This window comes from Haliotis cracherodii, unplaced genomic scaffold (assembly GCF_022045235.1).
Source record: "Haliotis cracherodii isolate W230 unplaced genomic scaffold, xgHalCrac1.p SCAF_10, whole genome shotgun sequence".
Lineage (NCBI taxonomy): Eukaryota > Metazoa > Mollusca > Gastropoda > Lepetellida > Haliotidae > Haliotis > Haliotis cracherodii.
The window spans coordinates 29,900,431-29,923,366 of record NW_027266265.1 but is presented as its reverse complement, the minus strand read 5'-3'; the positions used below and the strand labels follow the sequence as shown (position 1 = coordinate 29,923,366).

The window sequence follows — 22,936 nt, the reverse complement described above, 5'->3', positions numbered from 1 at the left end:
TCGTCAGTGATTAGAATCTGTCCCCATTGCATGGCCGCCCAGCGTTCTGCACCACTGTAGACGTGCTTGACAGTGGTTTCCTGTCAAAATGGGACGTCTGGCGGGTCTTCTGGCGACAATCTCTGCACATCTGAGGCGCCGACGTACGGTTTGTGAAGATATTCTTCGAAGGCCAGGGATGCTTCTTGCAGTCACTGTTGCTGGCTGGAATTGATTTCCTAGGTGTGTTGTTCGAATCCAGTTGTCTTGTCGATTATTGGTTACACGTGGCCTGTCACTCAGAGGATGGTCTCTGGCTGCATTCGTCTGTTGTCAAGTTGCCATTAACACCAAATGGTGTTTCTGTGGACGTTAAATTGTCTTGCAACATCACGTTGACTCGATCCTGTTTCAAGCATACCAATGGTTCACAGACGCTTATTTTCGGACAGGCGTGGCATTTCGTAATGTTGAATAATTGCATAATTTTGTTGTTTTTCGGAGTGGTTGTTGTCAGCACGATGCTAAACAATGCATATGGAATCCCGTTAACGCACGTTTTTATACCCATTCTTGGGTAGTGAAATGCATGGGGCTTGTTGCATGCTTTTATCATGGTACAACATTTATACTAAGTTATCTTATAATAATTAGATCTACATCAAGTGCTTTTATGAGTTATCATGGTGTAATATTTGTACACCATTTCATATAATTATAGTTTAGCAAGTAATAATTATCATCAGGTAAAATGCATATATAAAATATCAGTAGTTTCAGTTATAGCTTTTTAGATGGTTGCTAGCCTAAGGTATCAAGATCCCATCTCCCAGACAAAGGATATTTATTTAAGTATATCTGTCATCACCTACCGGGGTATATCAGAATAACATTACTTCAATTAAGACTCATTAAGGATTAGCCCCCATACAAGCTCGTCTATAGGGCATTAAGGATTAGCTCCCACACAAGCTCATCTATAGTGACACCCTAATCTCTTTCAAAGCATCCAGTAAATATGTCAACAAGATTAGTGCCAGTCCAACAGGATTAACAGGATTTAGTATTCCCCTCTGTCTAGCCATCCATTTAGCTTAGGACACAACCAATCGTGTATCAACCAATCACATTCCTTTCTATTGTTCAAACTTTCATTAAATACATACTGTAGCCAAGTTCTAGCAGAGAAGGGGTTTGACTCTCTTACCAAGCAGACCTCTCTCCCACAGCCCAGAGTGTGTACCGACTCTCTGTGGCACCCTCAGTTATTATCTAAGCATAAATTGTAAATTGTTATTTGTTCTTGTAAATAAAATTGTGATTAGTCTCCTGTGACTCTGGCTCTTTGCTGACTAATTCCCCAAGAAAACCAGCACGTCATTTGGAAGGTATTGTTCACCCAGAACAGTTCCATGATACTTTTCTGTAGCAGTTGCTTTTTTGTGACTTGATTCCATACATGTACTACAATATTGAAAACCAAACTTTACTTGTTTGAAAAATGCACTAAAATATTGGTGTCACAGGAACTTTTGTTGTTGAGTATATAACAAAGTTACAAGCACTTCCTGATTAATGACCTTGACCTTCAATCTTAGCCATGAACTGCTTAAAGATCACTTATGTAATGTTTCAACATACGACAATAACAAATAGTTATTGTGTATACAGAAGGTTTTTGGAATGTCTACTGACCTTGACCTTCAACGTGATCGAATCACATGTATGAACATGACTTGTTGCAAACTGTGGTTGTGTTACAAATAATAAATCTCCAAACCCTACAAACAATATTTCCTGAATAAGACTATTTACAAGACATTTCATGAATAATGACCTTCAAAGCATCCTTGACCTTCAAAGGTCATTCAACTATGTGTCAGAAAACTGCCCCAGGGTAGGTTGGTTGGTTTGTTTGTTGTTAAACGCAGCACTCAGCAATATTCCAGCTATATGACGGCGGTCAGTAAATAAACGAGTCTGAACCAGACAATCCAGTGATTAATATCATGAGCATCGATCCACGTAATTGGGATCGATGACATACATCAAACAAGTCAGCGAACCTGACCACCTGATCCTTTTAGTTGCCTCTTACAACAAGCATAGTGGACCAGACAATCCAGTGATTAATATCATGAGCATCGATCCACATAATTGGGATCAATGACATGCATCAACAAAGTCAGCGTGCCTGACCACCCGATCCTTTAAGTCGCCTCTTACAACAAGCATAGTGGACCAGATGATCCAGTGATTAATATCATGAGCATCGATCCACATAATTGGGATCGATGACATACATCAACCAAGTCAGCGAACCTGACCACCCGATCCTTTTAGTTGCCTCTTACAACAAGCATAGTGGACCAGACAATCCAGTGATTAATATCATGAGCATCGATCCACATAATTGGGATCAATGACATGCATCAACCAAGTCAGCGAGTCTGACCACCCGATCCTTTTAGTCGCTTCTAACGACAAGCATAGTCGCCTTTTACAGCAAGCATGGGTTGCTGAAGACCTATTCTACCCCGGATCTTCACCGGCCGGGTACATAGGAGGTATAATGGGCATGAAGTATATCATAAGCAATGGATGAGCTGCAAGCGAGCAAACACAATCAGCAGCCCCCATTTGGAGGGAATGAGAGAAATTTGGACATAAGTTTGTGACATGAAATATTGAAATGGTTCATGTTATTTCCAAGACGAAGCTATGGGTCCAGGATATGTACAGTGATCCCTCGCTATTGGGCTCTTCGATAAAGCGCTACCTCGGTTACTACGCGCAGTATCGCATGGCTCCCAAAATTTAAGTACACTTTTAATACTGAGAGTTTTACACAGCCGTGATTGTATTGTTGTTCGTTGTTCATTTGCACATAACGCTTCTCATTGCATAATCAACTGTTTATCGATGAATGGAGTTCTAAAAATCTGTTTGAAAACATCCGCGGCAAGTCCCGGAAATACGATTGTTCTACTAGTTAACTTTTCACACTATACATCCTTTGATCTTAGAAGCGCATGCATGCAATAAAAGAGAACCACAAGTTTATTTTCTTAATTAGTGGGCAATCCAATTTGAAGCGACACTGTCAACTCACATGTAGTTGCTGTCACAACAAGGCGGTCATTAATTTATTCCTTTTGATTTGGATCAAGTAACCGTATCAAACCAATTAATCTGGCTTGAATGTGTATCTATATTTGCATGAATGTGTATGAAAGCGCATAGTGCTGGTCAAAACTCTCGTTTCCGTATTTTAAGCAACATGACCAATCAATGCCACTGAATCACTCTGTACTTGTGTAATGAATTGTGATTGGCCCTTCACTCATAGCGCCTGTTACTACCATTATCGATCGATATTTTCATGTAAATAGGCTACATTCACATTGAATGTGACAGTTAAGGCTTGTAAATAATAACAAACGGCGAAAACATAATGGATATTTATTACCCACGTGGTGAAGATACAGGTGGTAAGATACTAAATCCGTATGACCTTGTTTTATTCGTTTTGATTGGATAACCGTGACCTCTGTCACACCGGGACTACTTTTTTCATTCATAAAAAATCTCGAGACGTCATTCATTTTGCGATTACAAGGCAGAACTGAAGAAATTCATGAGAGCGAGATATTTAAAAACACTTTATTAAACCAAACAAGATAGTCACACGCATCAAATTCGGTTTGCATTCTATATAAGTTATGCATAGAGCTCCTACAGACGTATAATCAAGCTAGATCTATAAATCGATTTACAATGTACGACTGCCGATTGAACGCCTCCCTTGAGCCTGACGCACCCGACCATTTTCAAAACTTTCAATTTGATTTAACGTAAAAGGATGAGCGTGGTGAAATAAAGTCTGTTTAAACTATCTGGACAGATATCTAGACTTACTTGGGATGATGCGGTTGTGCCATCGGTGTCCCCTTCGAAGCGTATTTTGTGGCGCTGTTTCGGGTGGTGTTGTTCATGAATGAACAAACACGACAGCACGACCAGATCACTTAAAGTTCACAGTTCCGATACAAATCATTCGAAAACTCTGTGGAAGTGTGCTTGACTTCTGATTTTGTGGCCCCAAGTATCCCAAATGTGAACAGTAACATTCCTAGTAACATCTCTAGCGTAAAACGCTGTGAGTGGATCGCGGTTGTCTTTTCTTATTCCGGTGGCGACCTTGCCCTTCGATCATTTGAAGCTGTCACTGATATGCAAGCAGATTTGAGTTTGTTGATTTTCACGTCTTCAGTATATAGGGTGGTACAGTTAACATGAATGTCTTTGGCGAACAGTCTGATTTCCTCCTCCAAAATGGTACGGACATGATATAAATTCAGCTGATAGATCAAGGAAACCGAACCATTTTGATTGCACAGACGGGACCCCGGCAGTGTGATGCGTGTGACTGTTGGTCCGATATTCAAAGCGCGGCGCTAATGTGACATTTCAAATTTTCTTATCGGTGTCCTGCGTACTTACAACATGGCGCTTGAATTACAATAAGTTGAAGACTTTCTTTCAAAAGGATCTTGAGCGTCGTGCTGGTTTGTTTGCAAACGGAACAGCAGGCGCATGTTGTTAATGCGTATGCATAAACATGTCAACAATGCCCATATTTGGTCATATATCAATATTCATGCGCAACCAGATTTTGCAACCAGTTTCAGTTTGGTCTGTCAACAACGAAAGTTGTTATGTATTTACACTTAAATATATATTTAACGTGGGTAATAAATAAAATACCACACTCATTCTCGTTAGATACCATTTTTACGAAACTCGTGAACTTTCTATGGTATCGAAACTCGTGAACTTTCTATGGTATCTAACGTGAAAGAGTGTAGTATTCTCTATATGTTTTTACACTATGAACGGTAAACAACTTGTATCATTGCAATGTGCGAGACAAGGCGAAGATCGTGAGATTGGCCGAGCGCGCTCCCCCGCCTCGGCCTCGGTTAAACGGCTCATCGTCTATAAAGCCCACCAATTATTTGGACCCCATTGGTAGCGAGGGCCCACTGTATCATAATAAAATGGAGGTATCATAGTCTGGACAAGTGAGGATGCCATTTGAACCCAACATCATCAGATTCTTGCATGACTAAAGAAAGCAACTCTGCACAGTAAAATTGGGACACCTTAGAAGACTGCGCTACCAAATAGTAACCTATGTCCTCCATAATACATAAGGACTAGTCCAATCCGAGTTAATGTCTAACACTGTATACTTAGTTAACTTAGATGTCTCTGGTAGTTACCTGGCTTCAACAGGTTGGAAGCTGATTTCATTATTGGGAAGATCTCCCAAACTAGAACGTGCAACAGATTTATCTCCCTTGGCAGCTCGAACTTCTGGTGTTTGCTCCACACCTACAATTAAAAGTGTCATTGCTGAATATATCCAGTGTACTATCTTTGACGAATATATCAAGTGTAGTATCTTTGACGAATATATCAAGTGTAGTATCTTTGACGAATATATCAAGTGTACTATCTTTGACGAATATATCAAGTGTAGTATCTTTGACGAATATATCAAGTGTAGTATCTTTGACGAATATATCAAGTGTAGTATCTTTGACGAATATATCAAGTGTAGTATCTTTGACAAATATTTGTAGAATTTTCCTATTCGGAATATTCTATAAGTAATACGTTACCACTGTTATACCGAGGCTGTTGTCTCCCACAACTGCTGCTATAGCGAAATCTACCACAGAGATCTCAATTACCTCATGCAGCACGTGCGTAGCCACCTAGCTGCCATGTGACACCCTTCACTCTTGTCTCTTGCGAGAGCAAGTGCTCGGGGGACGGACGGGCGGGCAGCAGCCCAGTGGTAACGTATTACTTATAGAATATTCCGAATAGGAAAATTCTACAAATTACATTAAGTAATACGTTACCACTGTTATACCGAGGCTGACTACCACAGTAGGCGGTGGGGAGCACCTTCAACCCGAATCCTGACTGCTAGCGTTCCTTCCGACCAGCGGAAGTAAACACCAAGGCGGAAGCACTCGATGCGCATGCACCCAGCTAGGCGTTACCCTATAGGAATACCAAAGCACTGTCAAGCGCATACCGTAAGGCTCAATCGTCATTGCCAAAACGATTGGTGACTCCAAACGGCCCCACTGGATAGGTATTTCATCGCCGCAGCGGATGAGAACACTGTATCCGCGTGAGCTGAATCTTAGATCAGGTTAAACAGTCGAAAAGAGGGAAATTAATTTCATTCAGACCGTATATCCCAGAGCAAGCCTACTTAAAGTATGCATTAGGCGCGTGACCTAATTCCAGTATTTGTAAGCATGCATCACAAGGTTGGGATACACGACAGACAATTAAATACATAATTGTCAAAATACAAATAAGGACAAAGCACACAAAAAGCCGCCCTCACCTGTGGTGTGAGTGCGCTGGTTTGCGGGACCCCAACTCCTGAACCCACGGCAGTGGGAACATTGGAGACGACCCAGATTGACCACCGTGCAAGGTCTGACGCCTGAGGAGTTCGGAATTGCGCTGGGCACACCCCTTAGGTGCCCGCTTGCGCCGCGATCCGCGGGCCAAGACGGTGCACACTCTCCACGACGGCATCAGCGACCTGTTTGAGGTAATGATTGGCAAAAACCGAGTCAGAACGCCAGTAACAACCTCGTAATATTCTGCGAACAGAGATATTCGAGTGTAGGGCAAATGTTGCCGCTAGCGCCCTGATCTCGTGCGGGTTTGACCCCGCTACCGGTAACCCCCGAGACCGGTACGCCAGATTGATGACAGAACGAAGCCACAACGCAATCGAGTTGCGAGTTATGTTAACCGTGCGATTAGGGTTACACGATATGAACAGACGGTCACGCCCTTGTCTACGTTCATTCGAAGCCTTAAGATAATACTTAAGGGCCCTAACCGGACACAGCGCTCTGTCCTCAGTATCAGCAGGATGTAAGATTTCTTTGAGTGATCTTACAGTGAATTCTCTCTCCGTTTGCCCGATTCTCGGCGACGAAGACCATGAGCAGGCCCAGGCGGACCGCTCCTTCGTCACCCCTATCGAATCGTACCTTGGCGACATCGAGTGCATGAATTTCGGATACACGTGCCGCCGTGGCAAAGGAGAGGAGAAATGCTGTTTTCCAAGTCACATGCCGGAACGAAGCACTATGCAAGGGTTCATACGGAGCTTCCTTAAGTGATTGCAACACTAGGGAAAGATCCCAGGCCGGTGCCCGAAGGCGGCCCTTCTTAAGATCGTGCTGTTTGAAACCCTTGATAATACCCCGTATCACCGGCTCTTTGGAGAGACTGGTACCCATAGCAACGTCCCGTACCGTAGCAACGGACGAGACATAGTTGGCAATGGAACCCCCGGAGAGTTTCCGGGTCTCTCGGAAGTGAGACATGAAACGAGCAATATCCTGCACAGATACCTTATCTGGGGAATGAATGTGATGTTTACAACACCACTTCGTGAAAATAACCCAACGTGCATTATACACCTTCTGGGTAGAATCACGATGCATACTAACGTATGCCCGAGACGCCCGGCGAGAAAAACCTTTACTCCTCAGACGCTCGGTGACAACATCCACGCGTGCAGATTGAACTGCCCTGCGTTTGGATGAAGCTGACGGGTGTGAGGGTGGATCAAGAGATCCGGTCTCACAGGCAGTGGAAGTGGCGACTGCGTGACCTGGGTCAGCAAGTCGGGGGTACCACGATCTGTTCGGCCACATGGGCGCGATCAGTAACATTCGACAGCGAACGCCTCGGAGCCGGCTTAGAATGTGTGGTATCAACGCTGTCGGCGGGTAAGCATAAGCGTCCAAGCCCGTCCAGTCTAACGCGAGAGCATCGTGATCGATGGCCCTCAGGTCCGGGACTGGTGAGACAAACAACGGGAGTTGATTGTTGAACCGCGTTGCGAACAGGTCGACCATCGGACGACCCAAACATTCGCACAGCCACTGAAACACTACTGGGTTCAGCATCCACTCTGTGGGGCTCGGATCCTGAGGCCTCGATAGAGCGTCGGCCAGTACGTTCCGCACACCTGGGATGTGACGGGCGCGTATCTGGCACGGGACACTGTCCACCAGAGCGTAAAACTCGAACGTGAGATCGAGTAGCGAGTGACTGTGGGTTCCCCCCAGTTTGTTCACATAGGACACTACCGTCGTGTTGTCTGTCGCCAGCATGAGCCGGGCGTCGACGAGACGATGCTTCCAGTGATTGACTGCGTTGATCACTGCCTTGAACTCGAGACAATTGATGTGAAGACCTAGTTCGTCTACGCACCACAGCCCCGAGCTCACCTCCCCCTCTAGATGGGCGCCCCAGCCCACTAGAGAGGCGTCTGTATACAGGTTCAACGTGGCCCGGTCGGGCCGCATAGAGACTCCTGATAAGACATTGTAAGGGACCGTCCACCACTCCAGATGCGGTCGGAGCCGATCCGGGAGGGCGACGGTCGCACTGTTCACCTCCGTAGCTAACAACTGGATTAAAAACCGTTGCAGCGGGCGGAGTTGGAGCCGACCCCGTTCGGTGCAGGCCTGGGCTGATACAAGTAGCCCTAACAGCTGTTCCCAAAAGTGAACAGTCTGTTGCACCGCTAAGACTTTGGCAATCATCGCCTGAATTTTGTGCCACCGGTCTGGGGGGACAAAGAGGCGATGGGACACCGTGTTGAACCGACCTCCGATGAACTGCAAGTTCTGAGAAGGGGTTAACTCGCTCTTGGGGAGATTGACAATCCACCCCAATTGCTCCAAGAGCCGACGTGCGAAAACGAGATGGCGTGACAGGGTGTCCGTCATTCGATTTGCTACTAGCGAGTCGTCCAGGTACGCGAAGTACCGGACACCCCTCCGGTGGAGGAACCCCACTATGGGGGTGGTTAACCGGGTGAACAGCCAGGGAGCGGATGAAAGACCGAATGGGAGTACAACCCATTCGTAGTGCCTGCCTTGAAAGACAAACCTGAGATACTTGTGATGATCCGGGTGAATCGGAACATGCAGATAAGCATCCTTCAGGTCGATCGAAGCGAGCCAGTCGGCCGGCATGATCAGTGCTTTCAGGTCCTCCAAGCTCAACATTCTGAATTTGGGCGGCTTGCGCAGGTAGAACTCGTTGAACGATTTCACGTTGTGAATCATTCTGAGTTCGGCACTGTCCTTCTTGGGAACTAGAAATATCCTGGAGTAAAACCCCGGTGTTATTTCTGGTAGAGCTAACTCCCGAACTGCCCTCTTCTCCACCAACCTGCCGATGGCATTGGCGAGGAAGGGAAGATCGGTTTCCGAATAGAAACCTGCCGACGGGGCAACTGTGAGCGGCGGATTCACTTTGAGATCGAGCCGATAGCCGTACCGAATCGTGTTGACCACCCACGGGTCGTCGAACACTTGTTCCCAATTCTCCCAGTAAGTCTGGCTCCCACTGGGGAAGGAAAGGGGGGCCTGACAGGCTGCGGCAGGCGCAACTGTTCAGGGCCAAGTGACTCGGGTTCGCCTTAGGGCCAACCGAAGTTGGCGCTGTCGGCATACGAACCCCTCCAATGAGAGTCACCTGGAGGGGCCCTTGCCGTCCTTAGACGACTTGGGCTTCCCCCAGTTCCCCGTCTTCCCGCGAAAGGGCAGCTGATTGCCCATACCGGAGCCCTCAGGGCGGGGCTACTTCCCAGAGGAAGAAGAACCCGACCCCTTAGACCTACCGGCCGCAGCAGCCTGGGGCGCGCTGCGTTTAGGAGCGGCACCCAGGCGCCTATGCAGGGACCCAACAAGAGCAAGTGTGTGCCGAGAGTCCTCGGCAACGTACTCTAGGGAAGCATTTAAACTGAGCAGGCAGTTGTAAATGCGCTGGTCACGGTCCGTGGGAGAACCTTCGACCATACTGGCCGCTGCAGCCAAGTAAGTGTCTCCGTGAGACATGGAGTGCCGAGCGAGGGCGTCCAGCTGGTGCAAGGTAGCTTGCGTTACCGTAGCAGCCGGTGGGGCACGGACACCCAACCACTCAACATGGGCCTCCGCGTGTAGGACCAGCCTCGGGAAAGGCAAGGTCATGTACCGGGAACAAACCCTTTCTCCACGACGTCGGAGGCAACGGGAGACCCCGACCGGAGGCCGCCGCGAAGGCGTTCTCCAAGGAAGGCTTGATACCGCGCAGCAAGGTTGATGCGGGGAAAGCCATGTCGGAAGACTCATCGTATACCTCGGAGGAACCCACAGTCGTGGATTCCCCGCGGTACCGGCCGGGGCATGTCCTCAAAGAGGTCATAAACCATGGCCACGCGGTCCTTAACCGATAGCGGGTGCAACGGTTTGGGGGAAGGACCGGTGACCACGGGAGCCGCCGCCGTACCGGTGGACCCCGCGGCCGACCCCGCGGCCACCAAAGTGGCCGGGGACGGAACAGCCAGCGGCCTATCCTGAGATAAGGCCGCCAGCTTGGAGTCCACAAGTTATGCAAGTAATGCAGCGACGGAATCCCCGGACAGCCCACGGGCCGCCAAGGGATCCGCCGCAGCCGTGGTGGTGGTACCCGCAAGGGGACCCCGACCGGACGAGCCGGCCACCACAGGGGTGGAAACGGACTGCACATACAGCCGGTAGCGCTCGCTTGCGGCACACCCCGCAGCTCCTGGTTGCGGGGGTAGAGGACGGCGAAACATCCATGTCAGACATTTTGTTTGTACTATGAACAAAGAGCAAAACATGGTTACAACACACGCACCACAAATAGTCACAAACGAGTATTTTCACAAGAAAATAAACGAGCAATGGGAATATAGAACATACACATATAACATATAGAGGAATAAGTGATGTAAAAAACCCAAGATATACTAGAACAGGGGAACGTAAGACGCAACGTGCATACGAGACACCCCGCAAGTATATAGAAAAAAAGGGCGGGAAAAATATTTCCTTTTGGCGGGAAAAATATTTCCAAGCGTAGTTACAGCAAACGCCCCGTAAAAGCACAGTTTATTAGAGAGAATAAACAGTAATAAATATCACCGAATGGTCGGAGAAACAGGAACGCTTGAGCAGTTTATTGTACGTCTTGCTAGAGCAAGCGAAGAGACAAGAGTGAAGGGTGTCACATGGCAGCTAGGTGGCTACGCACGTGCTGCATGAGGTAATTGAGATCTCTGTGGTAGATTTCGCTATAGCAGCAGTTGTGGGAGACAACAGCCTCGGTATAACAGTGGTAACGTATTACTTAATGTAATATCAAGTGTACTATCTTTGATGAATATATCAAGTGTAGTATCTTTGACGAATATATCAAGTGTAGTATCTTTGACGAATATATCAAGTATACTATCTTTGACAAATATATCAAGTGTAGTACCTTTGACGAATATATCAAGTGTAGTATCTTTGACGAATATATCAAGTGTAGTATCTTTGATGAATATATCAAGTGTACTATCTTTGACGAATATATCAAGTGTACTATCTTTGACGAATATATCAAGTGTACTATCTTTGACGAATATATCAAGTGTAGTATCTTTGACGAATATATCAAGTGTAGTATCTTTGACGAATATATCAAGTGTACTATCTTTGACGAATATATCAAGTATACTATCTTTGACGAATATATCAAGTGTACTATCTTTGACGAATATATCAAGGATACTATCTTTGACGAATATATCAAGGATACTATCTTTGACGAATATATCAAGTTACTATCTTTGACGAATATATCAAGTGTACCATCTTTGATGAATATATCAAGTTACTATCGTTGACAAACATATCATGTGTATATTATCTTTGCTGAAAATATCAAGTATATTATCTTTGACAAATATATCAAGTGTAGTATCTTTGACGAATATATCAAGTGTACTATCTTTGACGAATATATCAAGTATACTATCTTTGACGAATATATCAAGTGTACTATCTTTGACGAATATATCAAGTATACTATCTTTGACGAATATATCAAGTTACTATCTTTGACGAATATATCAAGTGTACCATCTTTGATGAATATATCAAGTTACTATCGTTGACAAACATATCATGTGTGTATTATCTTTGCTGAAAATATCAAGTATATTATCTTTGACTAGTGAGTGAGTGAGTGAGTGAGTGAGTTGGGTTTAATGCCGCTTTTAACAGTATTCCAGTCATATCGTGGCGTGTGAGCTTAATGTTGGAGGAAAGCCCCAAGTGATGCAGGTCTCAGACGTTTACCACTTTGGTGAAACCCACGAGCACAGGTATGGTGCTGACAAACCTAGAAACATAATCAGGGCGAACCGGGATTCAAACCCACAATCATAGGTTTCTGGCGTGCCAAGGGACGCAACTCTGCACAGCGAATCAAGGCGCCTTAGACGACTGGGCCACCCGTGCCCCCTTATCTTTGACGAATATGGCAAGTGTATTATCTTTGACGAATATATCAAGTATATTATCTTTAACGAATATATAAAGTGTTTTATCTTTGCTGCATATATCAGGTGTATTATCCTTGCAGAATATGTCAGGTGTATGATCCTTGCTGAATATATCAAGTGTATTATCCATGCTGAATATATCAAGGTCTATATCCATCCTGAATATATCTAGTGAATTATCCTTTCAGCATATGTCAGGTGTATTATCCTTGCTGAATATATCAAGTGTATTATCCTTGCTGAATATATCAAGTGTATTACCCTAGCTGAATATATCAAGTGTATTATCCTTGCTGAATACATCAAGTGTAATCTTTAGTGTACTATCTTTGCTGATTTTGTCAATTGTACTATCTTTGACATGTATATCAAGTGTAATCTTTAGTGTATTATCTCTGCTGAACGGTATTGCATTGATTCGATGTTACAGTTCATCCGCCATTTTTGTTGATTTGACTTTATATCCATGGACTTATTACATTTCTTAGGTCCAAATCATTGACATATACAGCTTTTTGTGTAAAAATCACTGTACAATCGATGAATTCCCTCCAACAAAATATTGATATGGCAGTCACTGTTATTTTTTTAAGCATGATTTTGCTAAGTCCCTGTTTTAGACAGTGACAAAGACAACAGAGGCAATGAGAAGGAAAAGAAAGAGCGAGATTATGATCACAACAAACATTGCCGAGACAGGAAGTTTCAGCTGAAGTGGACATCTAAATTTCTGCAGCCAATTACCAACTCAGAGTACTTACAAAAGCAGGCCTGCAACTTTAAAGACAGGCAAGTTACATTTATGAATCACCAGTCCAGCTGCCTTTCCGGGAGGAAGAATTTTCAGATACTGATTATTATTTTTTCATCTTACAAAATGGTGCAGTTGAGTTGTCAAGATATTGTTCCTTAAAAATATGAAACAATGAGTAACCTAATTTCAAAGTACATTCCAAAGAAAAGCAACAACACCCACCTTGATCCAACAAGCCAGTGATCATTGTTCTGGGTGTAAACTGATTAACAACTTTCTCCATAGATGGAATCCCGAGAGAGGATCGCCGTCGTGACTTTTTAACCTTGGTGGAGGAAGGAGGAGGTAACTCTCCAACTCTCTTGCTCTTTCGTGTCGATGGAATGGCAGTGTCTTGTGTATCAATAAAACCTTGAATCTGAAATATTGTCGGAAAACCTGTCTGAAAATGTATGCTTCATTTCAGCTTCACTATCATAGTTCTTGTAAAAATGTGTACTGAATTCTGAACAATAATTGTTTGCTGTTTAAAGCTGCACTCAGCAATATTCCATATATATGACAGCGGTCTGTAAATAATTGAGTCTGGACAATACAATCCAGTGATTGACATCATGAGCATCGATCCACATAATTGGGATACAATGATATGCATCATCAACCACGTCAGCAAGCCTCACCACCCGATCCTGTTAGTCGCCTCTCACAACAAGCATAGTCGCCTTTTATGGCAAGCATGGGTTGCTGAAGACCGATTCTAACCCGCATCTTCGCGGGTCGACTTTTCATATACATGACCTTATAAAGACATGCATTAATTACTAACATCATTATGGACTGGTAATTCATTATAGGGTGTGAGTGGGTGTGAGGTGCATGAAAGATTGTTACATAAAATATTTGTGTTCAATGTCAAAACCCTTTAACATACAAGGTGTCTTGGTGTCAAGTCCTCTTCAATGGCAGTTCTCTGTCTCTTTGATACAGATTTGGAAGATGAGCCAACTGTTGGTGATTGAGATACAGGCCTTCTCTTCCGTGATGGATGGGTGCTTTTCTCTGTCGCCACATTGTCAGCATATTGTTGGATCAAGTTTCGCGGAGTGTGTTTTGACGACATTTTCCTTATAAATAAAAAACATATAACATTTAGTATTTCTGCTATATTTTATATTTCCAGAACTTACCAATGTGTGAGATATCTACATTGATTACTGGTATTTAAGCATACAAACTTTCACATATGAAATTGGAACATCACTTCAAAATAGTATGACCACCATATGTCTCATGTCGTGATAACTAGACAATATCAGAATAGTGCACATTTCATCCAATATCAGAATAGTGCACATTTTAGCTGCTATTGAAATTAATCAAAATTAGCTTTCATAGGAGATATCGTTTGGGCGAGATCAAATGAAACTCACACCCATCAGCCATATATTCATAGCATTCATGAACATTATGAAAATTATATATTTATCGACTTATCCCCTTACAGTTTACTAATAATGTTGTGCAGTTAATTGTTTGAAGAATTTCCACTTTTTAAAAACTTCTGTTCCATAACATACACTTACACCGTCCAACTAAGTTTAATCAAACAGTCAGATTGAATATATATATATATTGTGTTAATGAGTTTTGACTTGTTGGTTTTGAATGTTCATTCAATGTGACATGCATCCACTAAGTCAATACTGACTTTAGTGTTGTCAAAATGCCACCCTTTGGTACATTTGTGCATACAGAGCAGAAAGGTGTCTTGGGTACACGCCGACAACAGCATATATTAGTCTTGGAAGTTGAGTGTATCCCCTTTGGGCCGTCTATGTGTTTATTGACTTACTCATACAAAATAACAGTCTACGAAACTACCCAGAAAACTTTGGTAGCCAACAAAATCAACCTTGCCACATCTTTCTTCCAGGGACACACTTCCATGACTAAAGATAGTAGGCCAATGAACCAGTTAGCGTCCGCCATGTAAATTATACTCTATGAACCTGTAAGAAATTAGATTCCATCTGAGAATATGTAATATACCTTGTTACAATCATAACATCTTGAAAATACCGCCTGTAAATTTGCTTTCCGGATTTATGTCAAAACCGTGTTTACAGTTAATCCGGAATTAGGTTAATTTTGTTTTAAAATGTAGACGAATTCTGTTATCTATCGCCGAATAGGCTTCTCATTTTTTTTCATAACAATATAAAAATGCTATTTTCTGAACAGTCTTTTTAGAAACGTGTAACGTGTACAGATTCGTTCTTTTACAGAATCCTTAAGATGGTAGAACCCAATCTCGCTAAATCGCGCCATCAATGCAATCGGAACATTCGCATTGTACCTCACCAAAACTGAATTGCGTACCGGATCGTGTTAAGCCGAGCTGCTCCGAATGTAGTTCACGAGACTGGCAAACGTGCATTTCGAAAATCACCGCAAGGTGCTCACGATCGCAAAATGGGGGAAATGGAACAATGTAAAGTCATTGCCCACCAGTTCGTTCAAAACTACTATGAAACATTAGATAAGATCGGACTACGACAAAATCTGACTCATGTTTACACGGTATGTCAAACAACGGCGAAACATTCCCACTGCAGTCCCGTCTCCATTGCAGAGGTCCACTTTAGGCGAACTCAAGTCATTAAATATTGCCGGTTACTTGTTTTAGGTGATGCATGTTTTGAAATGACGTGGGTTTATAGCATACAGGGATTTGTTAGAATAAAAGCCTAAAGGTGTTATTCATTGTCGATGTCTTGACCTACATCATTGTTCACATGAATACTTGCCATTCACTTTCTCTATCAACTTTTGGCCAAATGAATATGTTGGCAGTTAAATGTCAGTTGAGTCTTGTCAGATTGTTTAGTCACGATATGGATGAAGTACTGTCGATGTTACTAAATCTTAACTCCATCATCAGATTGCTGGATGTGATTGGTAGTTTTGCCATAATATTTGTCTCCCCATTTCCCCCCAATGCTATGTTACAACTAGAACTAAGGCAGGACTGCAGTTTACAGAGTGCATCTTATAGTGCCAGTGTGGTTCCAGCTGCAGTCCGCAGGGTTAGGGCAGGTTAACCCTAAACTCTATCCTTTGCCCTTTGATCCCCTTTAAGATCATAAGGTTTAGGTACTGCTTTCTAGAAACACCCTCCACCATCCTGAAGGTTAGACACCCAAACATCTTTTACAATCCTTAGGGTCAGGTACCCTCTTACAATCCTTAGGGATAAGAATGCAGTATACCGGACACCTTCCGCCATTTTGGTAAGGATGTGCACAAGCTCATTCCTTAGTAATTGTTTCTGTATTTCAGGTGTCATTTCTGTCGCCTCGCTAACAGGGGTTAGGGGGGATTGCCCCTCATTCAAGCTTGAATTAAATGCTTTTGTGAAATCTTTAATTACCATAGTAGATACACAATACATTATTAGTATCATCAAGCAAATTAACGGATTGGTGTCCGGTATAATGCATGTGTACCTCCTTAGGGATAGTTATGAATTAGGGTATTGGTAGTGTAACTATTTTTACAAATGATCTAATGTAATTCTGCGGTAGAAAATAACATTTTTGGACCACTAATCCTTATAATGATAATATATAGCAAAACCCTTAAAAATGGCAAATTTCTACTAGTCCTCATGATACCTTAACTATTGGGCAGTTTGGCAAGGACTACAGGACTAGTGCCAATTTCTTACCCTGTAATTTGAGGAAATTCTTCGTTTTTTTAATCAAGTTTCGCCTTTTAACAGAGAAATATGGCAACCGTGTATGAGCAACAAGGTAAACAAATGGGTGTGGATCACTTGGCGAATGAGCACTATTTATTTGTGATAGTGCTTATGGAGAAGTGTTTGCTAATTATTTTAGACAGTTTTGAACGTTGCTAATGGTATCACTGGATGTCTGTCCAGGACTTGATGATTTACAGGCAGCCGTCATATAGCTAGAATATTGCTGAATGCAGCCTCAGTCCATGAACATGAACAGCCTTTCTGTAGCCAACTAGCCTAAAGTAGACACATTGCACTGCATTGTGGCCATATAGGTGATGAAGGAATGTAGTGTATACGAACCTATGAAGTGTTGATGTGTTTGAGAACAAATTTGTTTTCAGGATGAAACCCAGATGATGTATGAAGGACAATTGTACACAGGAAAACAAGCTGTCATGGAGAAATTAATGGTAATACATGTTGTTATATTTATATACTGCACTTGTCCAGACATCTCTGCTCAAAAGCAGTTTATATTTGCATGTTGCTTTGTACAAGGTCATGTTTAATCAGGTTTTCATTAATGGGTAAACAAGGACTGCTTGACTGAGCAAGTATGCTGTGTCTGAGTAGCCTAGGGTGTCCATGTTAAACTGCAGCAAGATACCTCCGTGGGCTAGTGCTTTAAAACCGGTATTAGTGTGAAACAGCATTTGGTATGTCTAATATGGGTTGATAAATCATTAAAATGTAACTTGTATCCATCATAATCCAGCATAAGTGATGAATAAGATTATTAACTGCAGTGAACTGTAATAGCTAGCCATGATAATAGATGTCATTTGCACATGTTGCAGGGTAAGAAATGACTTGTTAATGACAAGAATAATGAATATGATTACGGAAGGACTAGTGATGTTTCCTTGTGGACTACAACTTTTTCCATTAGCTACATGGCAACTTTGTGGCAAATAATCCAAATTTGTTAAATTATCATTCTTGTTCAAATCATATCTTTAACTCAAATCTATATCTCTTCGTGAAGATCTGAGGACACGTCCATAGATGGTCGTGTTGGGGTAAACTTTCTGATCAGCCAATCACTGTTGAGGCTTCTTTTCTCAGTATGAGTGAGTGAATCATTCAGACAAGTATATCTGATTTCTGAATCTCGAAAAATGAATATAATTTGGGAATTCCAATAGCAAAAGGATTAAGACATATTTTTGGGGATATTGTATACATTCTGTCGTTTCTGAGTGCCATGGCATCTACATGAAAAGAGCGTAGATTGAAATTTGCGAATCAGTGATAAAGAAGCTGAATCGTTTGGAAAGCTGATAATTCGAATGGCTCAAGACATGATGCATGCTTTAGTTAGATTAGTTCACCTGACGCGAAACACGTGAAGATCCAGGGTAGAACAGGTCTTCAGCAACCCATGCTTGCCGTGAAAGGAGACTATGCTTGTCGTAAGAGGTGACTTACGGGAATCGGATGGTCAGGCTCACTGCCTTGGTTGATGCATGTCATCGATCCCAATAGCGTGGATCGATGCTCATGATATTAATCACTTGATTGTCTGGTCCAGACACAATTATTCACAGACCGCCATCATATACCTGGAATATTGCTGAGTGCGGTGTTAAACAACAAACCAACCAACATGACACGACCTTACATGTCCTCAGATCTTGACGCAGAGACATATCGTATGCGAATAACAGATCTGATTTGAATGAGATTCATAAATTCTGAGATGTGTGTTGTATTGAGGAATTTAATGTTACTTACAACTGCAATTTCAGATCCTGCCAGGTAACATGGCAAGAATGTGTTCTGCCGTGGATGCCCTCATTATAGAGAATGGCTACCTCCTGGTGAACATCATGGGCCAGCAGAAGGTGAGTGTTGCTGTCCTGGGTGTGGCCTCGAACATTCCCTACATCCACTTGGGTTACAAGAAGTCGTGTAGCCAAACAGGGTTGTTTCAATTTATTAAATGTATCAAATGATTGATTGATTTCACATAGCTGCCAACTGTCCTGAAGTTTTCATACTTGGTATGAATTTGCAACTATACTGAAGAGAAAAAGTTAGGGATCATGAATATTTTGGGGGATATTTTTTAGTAGTGAAGACTGAGCAAACAGTTTCATAAAAATATCTGCAACAATATTCATGGTCCCTGACATTGTTTGTTCAGTATATCATATGAAAATATGATTTCTTCCGTAATTCATACAAAAAATTTGAGAAAAGTATCACAACAATAATCTTTCGGAGACAGTGGTAAAGAGTGAGTGAGTAAGTTTGGATTAACGCCACTTTGAACAGTATTCCAGATATGTCATGGCATGTCAGCTTAATGTGTGAGGAAAGCCCAAAGTTATGCAGGAAAGTTTTACAGGTCTCAGATGTTTACCACTTTGGTAAACCAACAAGCGTGGGTTTGGTCCTGACAAACCAAGATACATAATAATAATAGGATAGTGAAGCGGGATTTGAACCCATAATCATAGGGTTCTGGCGTGGCCTAGGGATGCCACTCTGCACAGGGAATTTCCACCCTGGCCGTACTAGGCCTTCTAAAACTCTCAGCTTTGCATATCCATAAGAAAAAAATCACATGGGCGTGGCAGGCTTGTTAGTCGTCATGATCGATACATGGATATTCCCTGCTGTTAAGTTGATGTAAAAAATAAAACACGAAGTAAAAGAAAGTTTAATTTTCAATCACCACATTGTGGCAGTTATTTTGTTTAGATATACTTATGATATACTAGTTACCTGCTATTTGATGTTTATTTTTGGCACCTATTAACTTCTTTGGAGAATTATGTTAATATTAAGGGTAATAGATCCGGGTTAGAATAGGTCTTCAGCAACCTATGCTTGGCATTAAAGGCAACTATGCTTGTCGTAAGAGGCAACTAACAGGGTCAGGTTCAGGCTTGCTGACTTGGTTGATGCATGTCATTGTATCTCAATCTGTGGATCAATGCTCATGATGTCAGTCACTGAATTGTCTGGCCCCCCTCACATAGCTGGAATATTGCTGAGTGTGGCGTTGAACAACAAACAAACAAACAAACAAAACATAGATGTGATAAATTGAGTGAGAAATGGTCTATGGAATGTCTGACTGCTAGGTGATATTTTCCAGAGCCTGTTGCTTCATGTAATGTAGATGTTGGTACATTGTATTTCGGTTTTTTACCCACAAATATAAAATATTTTGTTATATAAACTGAAAATGTGAAAAAATGTATGTTTGAAAGTTTAGTTGCGGTAACATAAAGCCAAATAATGTAGAATGGAAAGGAAATTTTGTTGTAAAGTTAAATACTAAAAAGTTACAACTGCACAATATCATGGATACTGCCCTTCATATTTCATTCAAATGCCATCCTTCTGAAGGAATTCTAGGTTGATCTAGGTTGTTAGAATATTATATATGTCTTGTCCTTTGTTTCAGGTTGATCAAGACCCCCCACTAGGATTTGTGCATTCATTTGTTCTGGCACAGAAGGAAAGCCGTATTTTTATCGCTAAGGAAATATTCAGATTAGTTCTCCACGATCTATAACTCTTTGATGATGTTGATGAATCCAGAAACTGACAATAACACATCCGCGCTGCAACCGGCGTGCACCCTGGTATGTAAATGTGTACAAAACTTTGAAACGTCCCGATTGTGATTTGCCCACTTCTGATGGACAGGACAGTGACAGCCAGCAACCTCTACATCCTCCTCTACATCTACAGCCTCCAGCTTCTGTATCCAGGAATTCAAAATATAATGTCTGTATCTCTGTACCATCACCATTGAAACGTGATGTAATTTGTTTTGTTTTTTATGTTTAGTCTTATGAGTGTGGCAAGGGCAGTTAATGGGTGTTTTCAGCTGCTCTGTATGGAGTTTGTTGTGTTAATCTGCTTGTCACTGTCAATCTGGCACATCTACTGCGCATCTGCCTCTGTATTATTGGGTATATGTTCAATGCTTCTTTTGAAAGCAAATTTGGGTCAAGTCAGATTTACTTGGATATGCATTAATTTCCTGTTGAGGCCTGACCTGTTTGTTCTTTGTTTTTAATAAATTTCCGTACATAATCATTTAAAAAGTATCATATACAGTTGATTCCACTATCTTCTTGTAGCACTTGTAGAATGGTTCCAAACTTGGTTTCATCCGCCACATAATAGTGTAATGCAGGCGAAATATATGATTTTTGTTGGGATTACAATAGTAGTAAGACCTGGATAATGTTGCTCCTCTATTTCATGTCAGAAGTAATGGAGACCAGATATATGGAGAGAGGTGAAATATAAAAGAGTGGATCAAATTTAAGAATATAAAAAAATATATATTCATAAGATTAATTGTTTTTGTTAGTTAGATTGTGTGACATTGATACACCAGCTCCATTGAATATTCTTGATGAAGAAGTTATGTTAATGTCTCGTCTTTCCCAAAGATGACATGGAGAAAAGGATAAAGGGGTTCTTGTTTTCGGAACTGACCATGAAAATACACAACAGATTATATTGATAATCTTTGCTCGTTGTATATTGAATTTGAATTTTTTTTTCACAATTGGTTCAGTCAGAAGCAATTTAGACTGAATTTCATTTATCTAATTTACAATCATAGGTTTCCAACTTCCATCTTTGTTCAATTATGTCTTGTCTGGACAGTTTCATGCACACCACAAGAAATTTTGCCACATAGTTTTGTTTTCTATGATGTAAAATACATTGTTCATGATAGATTTCACTGCATGTGTGTTCAGGTTCTTTTCTGATCTTTTTGAAATTAATCCTTAAATTTTGAACTTATGATTATTATCATGTTTGAATCTTATCTGTGTATCATCATGATCATAGCCATTAGATATAACTGTTCAGCCCAGACTCCTTAGTATTTAGTTTGCAAGCTGAGCAAGTGACACATATATAATAGGAAGTTTTTGTTGTGATTTCTGTTTCACAGATTTAACCAAAATTTGCTTTCCTCTAATAAGGCAGCATAAATCATGAATTGGTTAAGGAAAGTGACAGCGAAGACGATTAAATTCACCAGACTAATTAACGATTAAATTCTGTCCATTTATGATGTGCCAGATTCCATTCTCAAACCGAATGCCTGTGGCACTATATTATTATCACCTGGCCAATGGATGAGTCTGCACTCAAATTTCATTCTCAGCTTTCTAGGGATAATACAAACCAAGCTGCAGTGTAAATCAAATCATACCTCCACCATTAAAGTATGAATATAATGAGCCTTTTGCAAAACATGCCATAAAAACAGTGAATACCAAGAATGTAGAACCATAGGCTGACAATCCACTGAGTGTCAGAACTATTAAAGGGGGACTTTGCTCCGCAGTCTGTTCCCATCTCCAGACCGGGTCTAGATGTTGTACTAGTGCCATTGTGTAAAACTGAAACATTGTTGATTTTTGGTCATTGTTAAATGTTACATACTATTTCATTAAGTGTGTGGTGATTTGAATTGAACTGGGACTTCCGAATGACAGAGCGTAGTCCCTCTTTAAGTTTAATTGGTCCTTCTGCCTGTTCATCCCTGCCTTGGGACAGATGAAGAAAAGTTCGCACAGGAGGCTGGGTGGGTAGCCGATCCTTTGGCTGTTGTCCAGTGCTGGTGTCCACGTGTAATCTTCAGTGTTATACAGTGCTTACGAATAAACCTTGATCTGTTTTTCATATGCGTTAATGTTGTGGTTTCCAGTTTTCTTTTCTTAATTTCGTCACGATATGACTGAAATATTGCCGATGTGACGTAAAGCATAAACTCACTCACTCACTTTTCTTAATAGACCGCCCCTGTGGCCTACTGGTAGAGCGTCCACCTGGAGAGTGGAAGGTTGAGGGTTTGATCCCCAGAGGCATCACACCAAAAGATGGTAAAAGATTGTACTTGTTGTTGCCTTGCCTTGAGCTTGGTATTAAGGGGCTAAAACAAAGA

The 22,936-nt window shown here is 42.0% G+C and overlaps 2 protein-coding genes across 2 annotated transcripts in view; one reads left to right on the top strand and one right to left on the bottom strand.

Moving 5' to 3' along the window:
* Positions 1–15,370, bottom strand: part of LOC139448812 (micronuclear linker histone polyprotein-like) — a 33,438-nt gene extending 18,068 nt beyond the window's left edge. The window contains exons 1-4 of the mRNA XM_071230346.1: positions 15,246–15,370; positions 14,128–14,320; positions 13,419–13,614; positions 5,265–5,376 (exon numbers count right to left, since the gene is read on the bottom strand). Of these exons, the coding sequence (XP_071086447.1) occupies positions 5,265–5,376; positions 13,419–13,614; positions 14,128–14,320; positions 15,246–15,259 (515 nt within the window). The 5' untranslated portion in view covers positions 15,260–15,370. The remainder of the gene's footprint in view (positions 1–5,264; positions 5,377–13,418; positions 13,615–14,127; positions 14,321–15,245) is intronic.
* Positions 15,371–15,614: 244 nt separating this feature from the next.
* Positions 15,615–22,672, top strand: LOC139454279 (nuclear transport factor 2-like). The gene is made up of 4 exons (XM_071235895.1): positions 15,615–15,776; positions 17,343–17,411; positions 18,750–18,845; positions 20,420–22,672. The coding sequence occupies exons 1-4, from the start codon at positions 15,669–15,671 to the stop codon at positions 20,528–20,530; spliced, it is 384 nt and encodes a 127-aa protein (XP_071091996.1). The 5' UTR covers positions 15,615–15,668; the 3' UTR covers positions 20,531–22,672.
* The last annotated feature ends 264 nt before the right edge of the window (positions 22,673–22,936 follow it).